General features: G+C 39.4%; 3 protein-coding genes across 5 annotated transcripts; 2 read left to right on the plus strand and 1 right to left on the minus strand.

The window, feature by feature from the left end:
• The first annotated feature begins 111 nt into the window (after window positions 1–111).
• Window positions 112–4,253, plus strand: LOC113691307 (mRNA-decapping enzyme-like protein). Of its 2 annotated transcripts, none has more exons than XM_027209407.2 (8): window positions 112–514; window positions 920–960; window positions 1,071–1,120; window positions 1,438–1,582; window positions 2,022–2,078; window positions 2,424–2,547; window positions 2,847–3,314; window positions 3,828–4,253. In XM_027209407.2, the coding sequence occupies exons 1-8, from the start codon at window positions 326–328 to the stop codon at window positions 3,882–3,884; spliced, it is 1,131 nt and encodes a 376-aa protein (XP_027065208.1). In that variant the 5' UTR covers window positions 112–325; the 3' UTR covers window positions 3,885–4,253. The 2 variants fall into 2 exon arrangements, with proteins under 2 accessions (XP_027065208.1, XP_071908462.1); XM_072052361.1 differs by having other exon boundaries at window positions 154–514; window positions 4,060–4,253.
• A 912-nt stretch (window positions 4,254–5,165) lies between these two features.
• Window positions 5,166–7,120, plus strand: LOC140008348 (small RNA-binding protein 11, chloroplastic-like). 2 transcript variants are annotated; one of them, XM_072052363.1, is made up of 4 exons: window positions 5,166–5,430; window positions 6,415–6,483; window positions 6,590–6,701; window positions 6,855–6,981. In XM_072052363.1, the coding sequence occupies exons 1-4, from the start codon at window positions 5,277–5,279 to the stop codon at window positions 6,859–6,861; spliced, it is 342 nt and encodes a 113-aa protein (XP_071908464.1). In that variant the 5' UTR covers window positions 5,166–5,276; the 3' UTR covers window positions 6,862–6,981. The 2 variants fall into 2 exon arrangements, with proteins under 2 accessions (XP_071908464.1, XP_071908463.1); XM_072052362.1 differs by having other exon boundaries at window positions 5,167–5,430; window positions 6,590–6,696; window positions 6,855–7,120.
• A 175-nt stretch (window positions 7,121–7,295) lies between these two features.
• On the minus strand, window positions 7,296–9,234 carry LOC113691309 (probable F-box protein At2g36090). The gene has a single exon (XM_027209408.2). The coding sequence runs from the start codon at window positions 9,095–9,097 to the stop codon at window positions 8,042–8,044; it is 1,056 nt and encodes a 351-aa protein (XP_027065209.1). The 5' UTR covers window positions 9,098–9,234; the 3' UTR covers window positions 7,296–8,041.
• Window positions 9,235–12,375: the final 3,141 nt, after the last annotated feature.

A 12,375-nucleotide genomic window follows, 5' to 3' on the forward strand; every position in this document is an offset into this window, starting at 1 on the left:
AAAAAAATAGAAAAATAAATAATTCCTCCCCCAAACTTCGGCCTTTTGTCTCCCTCAGCGGCGAAGTCGATCAAGTTTACTATTAAATACTCGTATAGTCCGTCAATAAATGTGTTGTATAGATAGAGACATCTTTTTTACATATGTGTATGTATATATATATATTTCGGGAGTCTGTTCCTACCAAATTTTATTTCTGTCCTGGGCAGTCCATAGATCAACTCGGTTTCGGTTCCAGTAATTACGCTACTGGTAAGTAGGGTTTTGCCGTTTCCGGAATTCAAAACAGTCAGTAGAATTGGAGAAGAAGAAGAAGAAGAAGAAGATGTCGTCGTCGTTGTCCACTTCAACGACCTCCTCGCTCACCGGAAAACTGACTCCTAATTTGGACCAGCACTGCACTAAGAAGCTCAATCTCACGGTCCTCCAAAGAATTGACCCCTTCATTGAAGAGATCTTGATGATCGCTGCTCACGTCACTCTCTACGAATTCAACCTCGACCTCAATCAGTGGGTGGGTAACAATTCAATTCCGCTACTAATTTTAGATTACTGGTGCAATTTACTTTACTCGCCCTATTTAATCTCTTTCAAGGCTGGTAGATATTGGCTTACTTCTCCAAGAATTTGGTAAATTCCATAGTATTACTTGTTAGATCGAATGCACTTGAGGATACTACTAATGCCTAAGAGCCTCATGCCTTTATTCATACATGTGCGATATAACCAGATGTAACTGAGTTGAAACTAGTGATGGGCAGGGCTTAAGGAAGTTGCCAGTGTCGTATCTGTTTCTTACACTCAATCGATGGAGTTTGGATATGTTTTTTTTTTTTTCATTGGCGGCAGCACCAACGGATGGATGCTTGGGGCTTCCATCTCTGATGTCTTTTGGTTTTTCTTTTCGATTTGGTTGCAGAGTCGAAAGGATGTTGAAGGGTCTCTCTTTGTTGTTAAAAGGTGATAGTCCAACTACATGAGGTTATCTTGATTTTTCAACCGTAAATCTTTCATTTCATGTGCTGATTAGCAGTCAACCGTCAATTATGATTGTTTACTGTTTGTATCAGGAACACACAGCCACGGTTTCAGTTCATTGTCATGAACCGGCTGAGTACAGGTTTGCATACGTTGTACATGTTCTTATATTTTTTGCTTCTTGTTTGTGAGTGAATCTCTTGTTTGAGGTTCTGACTAATGATGATTGTTTAATTCCAAATATTATTGCTCGTTAAAACAAACCCCTTCATTGCCTTTTCACATTGGATTTTGAAATATGAGAGTATCCGCTTGCCAGCTTCAATGATATGTTAAGAGATTGATCAGTAGTTGAACAGAATAACACCCATTCCACACAGGAATATCTTGATGCTTTCTTGATGTCATTAAGCCAATCTTTTTGTGCTTTTGTTGACGTTTTTTTTTTAATGTTGTCAGAAAATCTTGTGGAGGATCTGCTGAGCGATTTTGAGTTTGAAATTCAAGTTCCATACTTGTTATACCGTAATGCTGCCCAAGAAGTGAACGGTATTTGGTTCTACAATACTGTGGAATGTGAAGAGGTTGCCAATCTCTTCACTAGGTATTATCTTATTCCTTCACTATCCCGACTTGCTGTCACTCTTACCCTGTTAGCTCCATGTTGCCTTTTCTCGGTCTTAGATTTATATAGAAGATTTGTGCGCTGAATGAAAGGTTATAAGTAATTGATTTGTATGTTGAAGTATTTCATTTGGTATTAATTGCACCCACCCTATTTACTTCCTGAATAAATGAAGAGAGACACACCTTCAGTTTGCAGTGATGCAATATGTTTACTTGGCATTTTTTAGACAGACTCATTATTGGTTAGCAAACAAAAATAATTTTCTTTTTATCGGCGTACTCAATGGTACTGTAGTTAATGTTCTTGGATATTCTTTAAAGAGTAAATGTGTTCTAGAGGGGTGTTATTGTTGGTGTCTGTATACATAAATAGATAATGTGTGCCCTTGACAAGTTGACTTTGCTTTCTGATGCAGGATTCTAAATGCATACTCAAAAGTTCCTCCAAAGCCACAAGCAACTCCGACCAAAAGGTATGAAGCAAATCTTAAATGGGGGATTTTTTTTGGTGCTACCAGCCTGCTATTTCCTGTTAGGAAATAGAGTAAAGGGCTGACTGATCCTGAGTTGGGGGGAGGGGGCGGTTGTCTCCTGCTGCCCCCCTTCTGTCTCCATTTGTTTAATACTAGTATTATTGTTTGCTTTTTGACCGGGTGAAGCAAAGTGAAGAACCTAAATTTGTTTGAGTGACTTGGTTGATGTCATCAGTGCTGCCAATAAAGTGTTATAGCATGCAGAAGAATATTCTGCTTGGACAATCTGTTGGTTGTTATATCAAGTGCTCATTTTTCCTTTTGTTCTTTTTATCCCTCTTTTAGTGAGTTTGAAGAACTTGAAGCAGTGCCAACAAGTGCAGTGATTGAGGGACCACTGGAACCATCAGTTAATCCCACCATTTCATCAGTTCAGCCTGAGGATTCTTCTTTTGAAAACTTCTTCAGTGTGAGGATTCTTGGATAAGTTAATCATATCTTACTCTGGATCATATAGTAATTAAATGGTATATAAGCTGAATTGATAAATAAGGAGATAACTTAATTTTAGGTGCTAAAAAGTCGAAAAAGCTATTACATGCATCCAATTTAAGCAAAGCAACTGATCTGTTACACATACTATGTTTGTTGTATCATGCATATGATACAGTCTTATCTGCTTCCAAAGTGAATATTGATCAAGATTCTTTGCAAGAATGTAGGATTACACTGTTATAGACACTTATTTCTTTTGACAATTGTTTGCAGACGGCTATGAATATGCAAAATAGCTTCTCAAAGGGCTTACAATCCGGACAACTTTATCATACTAGTGCACCAACTGCTCCTTTATCCCATGTCTCAAATGTCACCCCCTCTTATGCTCCAACTGTCCAAGCCCAACCATTTTCTGGAACCTCTTCGTCAGTTCCAATGATGACCACGCATGATGGATCTGACCATATCAGCAGTAATAGAGTTGCTAATCTAGTCAAGCCTTCTTCTTTTCTTGTAACCTCTTCATCGTCTTCATTGTTGATCCCACCTGTCTCGTCTATTTCATCTCCTGCTCTTCATCCTCTATTGAACCTGCAGCGTCCGCATGGTACCCCAATGCTTCAGCCATTCCCTCCTCCAACACCACCTCCATCTCTTACTGCAAATCCCACAACTGTGACAGAATATGGACCTGTGACAAGGGAAAAAGTTAGAGATGCACTTCTAATGCTTGTTCAGGTATTTACTCGTTTATTACCAAATTTTTTGTTTTGTTCGACATCTTCATCCTATTTGTCAATATCAGCAAAAACATCTTTGCTTTGATGTCTTTTCATTTTGATTAAAAAAATTTGCATGTGTTTTAGTTTTGGCACAAAGGTTTGGATGTCATTGCGATAAAATTACTTCTGTTTTGCGATGACGTGAATGATATAGAACTTCACTTGGATATTATTATAATGATGTATTACATTGTATGGTAGCTAATGGAGGTAATTTTAGAAAGCTAAAAGTGTGTGTGATGAATGAGCTAGAATGATGTAGTGAAACGTAATAAAATAAAAATCCCGATAAGAATGGATACACCAGCATATGCTCAAGTTTTGAAGTGTTCGATAATCTTAAGCAAAAATTTAAATAAAATCATATCAGGACAGTAGTTGTGTAGTTAGATATATTATTTTATCATATTGTATTTATTTATTGTTTCTTTTTTTTTAAATTTTTAAATTTTTTTGTTTTTTGTGGCAGGATAACCAATTTATTGACATGTTTTACCAAGCATTGCTGAAAGCGCATCAGTCATGATATCGTTGTAACCATAACTTTGTAAAATATAGTTGTGTGTGGTTAGTTTGTATATGCCTGCTCAATCAAAAGGGGATATTCTTGTGGAAGTTTGTGGTTTATCCTTTCTTGCTGTCTCAGTGGTTTCAGGTATGTGTTAGCAATTGTTGATAATGATATGAACAATTTGATTTAGGGGTCCTAGCGAGTATACAAGTAGATGTATAGATTCCTCTTGCTGTGGCTTGATTGCTTCCAGAGATATATTTGTCCAATTTAGTTCGCAAAAGGTGGCGGCAACAATGGCAAAGAGGATGGGTATCAGAGAAAATCCAGTTGTCACCATTCATCGTTTCAACTTATTAATTGAGCTGATTTGAAGTTTATTAACTTTCATTTGCTTCATCTTTTCTTTTATGATTAATGGGGAGATTGACAAACTATAGAACAGGTAAAAATTAAGGCGCGGATTTGATTGCGTATAGTAGCTCGAAGCTGTTGTAAGAAAAGGGGAACTGCATATCCATTTGATATTTTTGTTTAGTTTTTCCATTTGGGTTTTGGGGGGGGGGGCAAGGGAAGCGGTACAGATTTGTTGATCCTTGCGGATGAGAATGCGCCTAAGTCGTATAGTCTGGAAGTCAACAGCGCTCCCACACATTTGTGCGAGATTGTGGCAGAGCCGCAGAGGCTTCAAACTTGCGTTTATTGAGGTAAATTACTCCAGTTGCACCTTAGGTGAAGGTCCTACTCTACAGGCATTGGTTGCTGAGGTCGGATTTGTTAAATTATAAATTGATAAGCCAATTGTTCTTTGCCCATGGGATAGGCTTAATTATTGACAAAAAAAAAAAGCCCAAATGGAAATCTGGTCAATTTTCCTATTTCACCATTATGGAATCAGGATACCAGAAATTATCCCACCCACTCATTAGTTCGTTTACTATTCTTTTCTTTTAGAGGCATGGCAAAGCATTGATTCGAACAGGATGCTGCCTAATGTTTTCCTCATCCTTCTTTCAGTTCAATTACCAAAAGCCGAATAGATTGGGGTGGGGGTTGAAAATTTTCACTGAAGAATGTGCTAAATACAATAACCGATTTTCGAAGTTAAAACTGTTCTCGTAAACAAATCCGTCCCAATAATGGTCCGAAATTGGTTACAACTCGTATACAGCCCTAGCACTCCATACCCAGGGGGCTGCTTGACACCCCCATTAAGTGTAGTCCAGTATTAACGGATGGGAAATTGGTCACAACTCGTAGACAGCCCACTCACTTTGTCACTATTTTTCGATTGGATCATATCATTCCAACAATCCAGTCCAACAAAGATCAACCTGAAGGCAGCACGGAACGGTAATCCCCTTGAGCTCTGCTGGAGGTGTTGCAGCGACGGCTTGATCAACAGAAATGGCGGCCCTCAGAAAACTCTCAAACAACTTAGTCGGTCATCTCTTACAACCCAACTGTCGAAATTCCACTTTTCTATCATCATCATGGCCCTCTCCTTCTCCTGCCCTTTTCATCTCGCGCAGAGGCATAGCTTCCAAGCTCTTCATTGGAGGTCGGTTCCCCACCATGCTCTTAAATAACATCACTCAGAATTATAATACTGAGAAATTGCGTATTGGGTTCTGCTGTCAACGTATGAAAAATAAAAAACAATTGTGGTCAGGGTACATGGAGGGTTAATAACGAATGCGTCCTTTTGAAATTCAATGGCTTCTGAAATTGAATTGAGAATAACTGACGCCGAATCGTTGGCGTTAGCCTCTCTTTTTTTTTCCGGCCCATCTGCTGTCATCACTATCTCACTCTGTGCCCTAGGGAACATGAAATTGGTAATTAGATGAAGGATGGATATCTTATTTTTCAATCTCAACTGAAATAAATTTTCTGATTCTTGTGTCCCCCTTCACGGTTTGTGTATTGATCCGTCATTGAGCTTTGCTTCCATTTCCATTTCCATGATAAGCATACTACTATTTTCTGTTTACTTGTTATTGTTTCGTAACTAGTTTGCTGTACTGTACAGAGTACACAGCTTTGTTATCGTTTTCTTTCTTATTGGCAATGAGTGAGTTGAACAAGTTCTTGCCAAACTCATTTCCCTAGAAAGCGACGGAGAGGTAGTTGTTATGAACTGTGGATGCATCCAAATGGAAAAGATTGAAATTTTCGGTATAGAAGGAATTTGATATCTTCACTTTCCCATTTCTGCTGGGTTAGGTTAGGTCGCAACCTCAATTAGTTCGGTCCTTCCTGGAAGCACAGGATGTTTAGCTGAAAATTAGAGCTGAACATTTTGCCGTTGATGGAATTGGAAATTGTGATGTCAGAGGCCAAAACATATCTGTAATGATCAGCTCATTATTTGCAGCATTCTCATTATTGGACATTGCTGTTTTTTTTTTTTTTTTTTTTTAATGATCTTCCGATCCAGAAAATATGACTTCTAAGTTGCCTGGAACTTTTCGAATGCTGGCCCTTATTTGGATGATTTTCTAGTCATAGCGTTAAGAAAATTTATGCTAGTGCTGTGTTGCAGGACTTTCATATTACACAACAGAAAAGGGATTGTCAGAGGCGTTTTCTCAGTATGGCCAAGTTGTAGGAGGTGTGCTGAGCTAGTTTGATAGTACTTAGTAGTTGTTAGAGAGTATTTGCTCGTGCGATTAAAAACTTCATCAACTTTGAGTTTAACGACAGTGTGATTTTGATAGCTAAAATTCCCATGGATAAAGTCTCCGGAAGATCGAAGGGTTTTGGATTTATTACTTACGCTTCAGAAGACGAAGCAGAGAATGCCATCAAAGAACTGAACGGAAAGGTAAGGTACTTCTTTTATGGCCTCGTACTCTGGTTCTTGCTCTTCCCATCCGATCACTTCCAACTCCATGGTTTTTTTTTTTTTTTCATTTCAAAAACGGAAAGGAAAGGAAAATTCTGGGTACAAAAGAGCTAAGTATTTGGAGTTGGTTGGTGCAGGCACTGAATGGGCGTGTAATCTTTGTGGCTTATGCAAAACCTAGAACCGGATTCGGTGGGGGAACGCCAATAGCTCGAGGGCCCCCTGAACCAGCCACAGGCCAATGACACTACTATTAGAGGCAAATTGAAGTCAATTAATGTTTTCAAGATCGTCGTACGAGATGTTACTTGCAGGGTTTGTTGTTTTTCTTTTTTGAATTAATTAATGTTTTTGTTGGAAATAATAATTACTAGTATGTTGCTATCAAGTCGCTCTTCTTTTTGATTTGTTTGTTGGACATGAGACACGAGGATCCATGTCGATTTAAGTCGTGGAGATTGCATTGAACAGTAGAAACCAGAGATTTATTTCGTAGATGGGGAAGTTGCAACTGTCCCGACCGAGGCGGCCGAGATTTATTTCGTGGTACTAAGTATATGCATGATTGCAGAGAAAAGTTGGTCGGAGGAGAGGCGCATTCATATTCATAATCATAATCATAATCATATTTGTGTGCGGTGAGTCACTGGTGAAGAAGATGATGCAGCCAGCATTCATGCTCCTTCCCTTCCTCCTATACACAGACAGACACAGACGGGTGGGTTTACTGCTGTTTCTTTTAATTACAGACTTCGTCTCTCCTCTTTTGATTTTGTAGCCAAGAGAAAAAGAAAGGGATGGTAAAGAATCATCACAGCGCCTCTCTCTTTTACCCGCTCAACTTTTCATTGAACATATAGTAAGTAGTGTTACCATCTTGCAAGATCTTTAGGTAAACATCCTTTCCTACCCTGAAGCTCCTCTTCAGCTTTGGATTCATTCCTTCCAATTTTCGCTTTTGATCCAACGTTCCGCCTTACACAAACACAGTACAGTATTTGATCTCCTCATCCCTATTGCCCGCCACCTCCTCTGTACAATTACAAACAAAAAGCTAACAACGTATTTGCAATTTGGAATTCTTCCTTCTTTCCTTCCTTCCTTCCTTCCTTCCTTCCTTCCTTTTAGGACTCTACTAGTACTACTATTTATCCTTTCTTTTTCTCAATTACCAATCTAAATTTCTCCCTCTCCCTCTCTCTCTCTCTCTCTACACACACACACACACACACACACACACACACACACTGACACACACACACTAACGCTAGTATTATCCTATATTTGAGATGGATGATCAGTTGTTTGTTAGTAGAGAGTAGTATCATCTCCACCAAACGCAGCACCAAAAGGCCACGAATGCAATTACCCCAGAAGCCACGCACATTACATCCAATGCCCCTTCTGACCTCATCTTTCGCTCTTTTCTTTCACTCTTCATTCCCACGTACTCCTCGTACCTCCTCCTCCCTTCCTCTCCTCTATTTCTCGCTTTTCCCCTTTTGCCCTCCAGAGCCCTGTGCAAAATGACCAGGCTGTCCTTCCCATTCAAGTGCATCCCGTCCATGTCCTCCATCTCCATGCTCACCTCCCTCACCCGCATCCCCCCTCCCTCCAACTTCCCGCACGTCACCACCACCCCGCACTGCACGTGACCCCTCGCCGGCCCCTTATGATCACCCACCAGGATTGACGCAAACCGCAACTGCACCTCCCCGCTCAACCAGTGCCGCTGCACCGCAACGGGCTTGTGGGATGACAAGTTCACCGCTCGCCTCCCGGCTGGGTCTATCAAAATCCAGCTCAGCGTCATGTCTTCCATCAGGGACGTCCCGCTGTCGTTGTCTCCCTCCGGGTGTTTTATTGGTGCGGGGACCACGTCCTTGGGTTCCAGCAGGTCAATTCTAAAAGGAGAGCACCGGAACCACCCGGTCACGGTCTCCGTCTCCTCAACCTTTGCGAGGATTAACTCGCTCCTGTAGTATATATCGACCGCCGAGATCAATTCCGACGGCTGCGGTGAGCGTGAAGCGGCGGGAGTGGGGTCCGGTAGAGGGAGAGGGAAGGAGTTTGCGAAGAAGGCGCGAGGGCCGCCGTCGGGGAATGCGGAAATGAGTCGGGAGACACGTGGCAAGGCGGTTGAGGGCCACGTCGAGCGGCATATTTGAGACCACAGGTGTTCTTGGGCGGAGAGGCGGTGGAGAGTTGCGGAGGAACAGCTGGTTGTGGCGAGACTGGGCCCGTCAAGGCGGGTGAGGATGTGAGATTCAATGATGTCGGGGTGCAACATGGAAAAGTTGGGGGTAGCACCGCCTTGATCATCAGTCTTGGCGGTGGAGGAGTCGGAGGACGGCAGTAGGGGTTTTGAGGTGGGGTTCATCTGGTGGGTGGTGGTTTCAGGTGTGGGAGTCTAATAGTTTAGCAGCAGGCAGGCCCGGCTTCCCCAGTTGTCCGGTGACCGAAAATGCAAGCTTGAGGCTTTGGGTGCAAGCGGGATGATTTTTTTTTTTTCAAGTGAGGCAGTATATATACATACATACGGGTCGTCATAAATCATAGAACACAGTACTTAGGTTTATGAGTCCAATTTTACCCTCAATTGTATCTTTAATTACGGAGAAAAAAGTGGACTCGGGAATTGGGGTTTAACCACGAGCAAGGCGACTCAAATGGACTTGAAAAACGTTTTTTATGTGATCGATCATTCTAATATGTACAACATGATTTATCTCCATGCAACTCTAAAATTTTCTTTAATGGAGGGGAAAAAAAGCCCGGTATGTTGGAAGAAAGTCCCGAGGATAAGTACTCAAAATGTTAATATTTATAAATTTATAGAATGCCCCTTTTTTTTTAGCACCTCGTTTAGTGAATCTACATCCCCCCGCAACGGTGAGGATTTATGACGGGCACGGTAGTATGACTTGAATTCAGTTTCAAAAATCTTAAAAAAAACTTATTTGGTTTACATCCCTCCCTAGTAAAGTTTACCCAATATTAATAAGAGTAAATCTTATATATACTGATAGTGAATATATTATTATAATTTAATTTATGATATATGTATAAAAATTAAATTTTAAATTTAAATTTTATATATTAATCATCCATTCAACGCTGACAGCACCGTCAGCGTAAGAAAGATTAATCCTATTACATTGTCTGCACAGAAAAGATTAATCTTATTAATAATATTGCTTATCATTTCTTGAAAGAAAACAAAAAAAAGGAGGTATCCCTCCATAGTAAGTATAAGGTAAAGGAAGAGGTGTTTTTCTAGCAATAATTGGTATGATAGGGGCTGCATGTTCCGTCCCTTTTAGCTTAAAGATGACTGATAGGAACTGATACTGACTAAAGGCCTAAAATTACTAAAAATGTGTATGTTTTGAATGGTGTAGCTTTAAATTGAAGCTTGTTGTCAACGCCCCTTTTTGCTTCCCTCCCCTTAATTAGCTCTCTTCAATAATCATCAATCAAGGCTTTTTGTTGAATCAATTTTCAAGTCTGAAATATGAGCTTTTATTATGTTTGCCTTCTCCTGCAAGTTCAATGAAAGATTTTCTGGGTAAATTGCATATAATTTCTTGTAATTTTATCTATTATCACATGACTCCTCTAACATTTCAAAATGTTGACACTACACCCTATGATTTTATGTAAAGGGGACATTTGACGGAAAATAGACTATGTAACGTCGTTAACTGAAATACTAGTGGTGCCATTACTTAAATGCTAAATCAATCGACGGTTTAACTATTTTGTATAAAAAAAAATATAAGAGATTACATTGATAAATGCAAAAATAACAAGGGATAAAATGGATATTTATATACAAATTATAAGACAATTACATGAATATTAAAATTTTATCACACGCGCTTTTTAAAGTGTATTTGGTATGAACATCGTAACTAATTGTGCATTCCATCAAATTTTTTACTTTACATAAAATCACGGGAGGGTTACGTGTCTATTTTAAAACCTTAAGAAGATCCTCTAACATTACGTAAAACCCCACTGGAGGGTAATAAAATAATTTACTCTGGATTTTTTAAATAAATTATCCGCAAAAAATCGCAGTCCAAATGCACCTAACATTATAGCTTCTTTATTCTTTTACTATTTCTAGTTTTTATTATGTTTCCCTTCTCGTGCAAGTTCAATGAAAACTTTTTTTTGAGTAAAAAATTATTACTATTTGGTACTCCAACCTTTATGCATCTCTCTCTCTCTCTCTCCCAAGTCCGAAAATGAAACACAGGAACGCTCCCTAGTCCCTACGTAACAAAAAGGAGTCCCCACATAACAAAAAGGACAATGGTAGCTTTCAATGACGGTCGCGGGTCTCCTTTCCAAAGCCAATAACGAGAGAAACTACACGTAACTCCTCCGTCCATGGAAGAATTTCCGTCCCCGCTTCTTAAATTCGTAAAAACAATGCACTGGGCCGCCGCGTGATTAGTTTAATTACCGGCTCCTTCACGCTAACCTTGGTATTATTGTAGGCACAGCTCCTCTTAATAAATCCTGAATATCGAGTAATCAGCATAAACTGGAGAGGGGTTACATCATCTCATACATACACCTCCCTCAATTTTTTTTTTTTCTAAAAAAAAAAATATATATATATATATATAGAATAGAGTGTAGATTTTCTCGACAATTGAATCGGCTCTTGTTTTGTTTTATGGGGATTAGTTTACTTTTATTCTAGACTTTGTAGTTGGGAAATACTGCTGCTACAGATAATGACAGCATGGCTACGAGAGAAAAAAAAGAAATCACAAATTTTAAATTCAACTTAGATTACAAAGGCCCACCTCTATGTTTTCTACTTGCTTCTGCATCATGAGGTTGAACGCCATTTATCTCCTAGATCATCCACATCCGTAAGCAAGGAATTTTTTTTTTTTTTTTTTTGTTTACATCCACATCCGTGCATAATCCACATCTATTCCTTTCTTTGCAGATCACGAATCACAGCCCAGAAGATGAGAAGCACCTCAATCTGGCCTTTGCCATTCTGTTTGTTACTAACCGCGGTAAAAAATCCATCTCAAATGCTCCCGGTTGCAATAATGATTCTCAAAAGAAATGCGCAAAAATTTACAAGGACGGGTGGCTCTGTTACCGGTTTTTATGAATCTTGAAGAAAAGCGTGTGAAGAGTTTTAGCAAGTTATATACTCCCTCCGTTCCACTTTGATAGTCCTGGTTCTTTTTTCACACAGTTTAATAAAAAGTAGTTAACTTTGTTGGAACAATCAATTTAGGTAGTTATTTTCCTAAAATACCTTCACATTAATTAGAGTACAACTTTGTGGGAACTTGAATTGATGGTAAAAAAAGAATCAACTCTCATTAAATGGAATAGGTTTATAGTAACAATAACTTACATTGAATAAGGGTATTTTAGGAAAATTAAAATATAATTACATTCTTCAATTGGAAAGGGACAGACGAAAAAGGAAAACAGGACTATCAAAGTGGGACGGAGGAGTAGTATGAAATTAGGAACTTGAAACCCATCGTTCTGACCTGAAATGCTAGCACAATTAATACAGCAGCGCAGGAACCAAAATTAGGAAGATAACAGACGCCCCACTCCAATAAAGATGAAGCAGTGTCTAGCCATACCGCCGTAGGACCATATGCC

The sequence above is a fragment of the Coffea arabica genome, chromosome 6c, assembly GCF_036785885.1.
Source record: "Coffea arabica cultivar ET-39 chromosome 6c, Coffea Arabica ET-39 HiFi, whole genome shotgun sequence".
Lineage (NCBI taxonomy): Eukaryota > Viridiplantae > Streptophyta > Magnoliopsida > Gentianales > Rubiaceae > Coffea > Coffea arabica.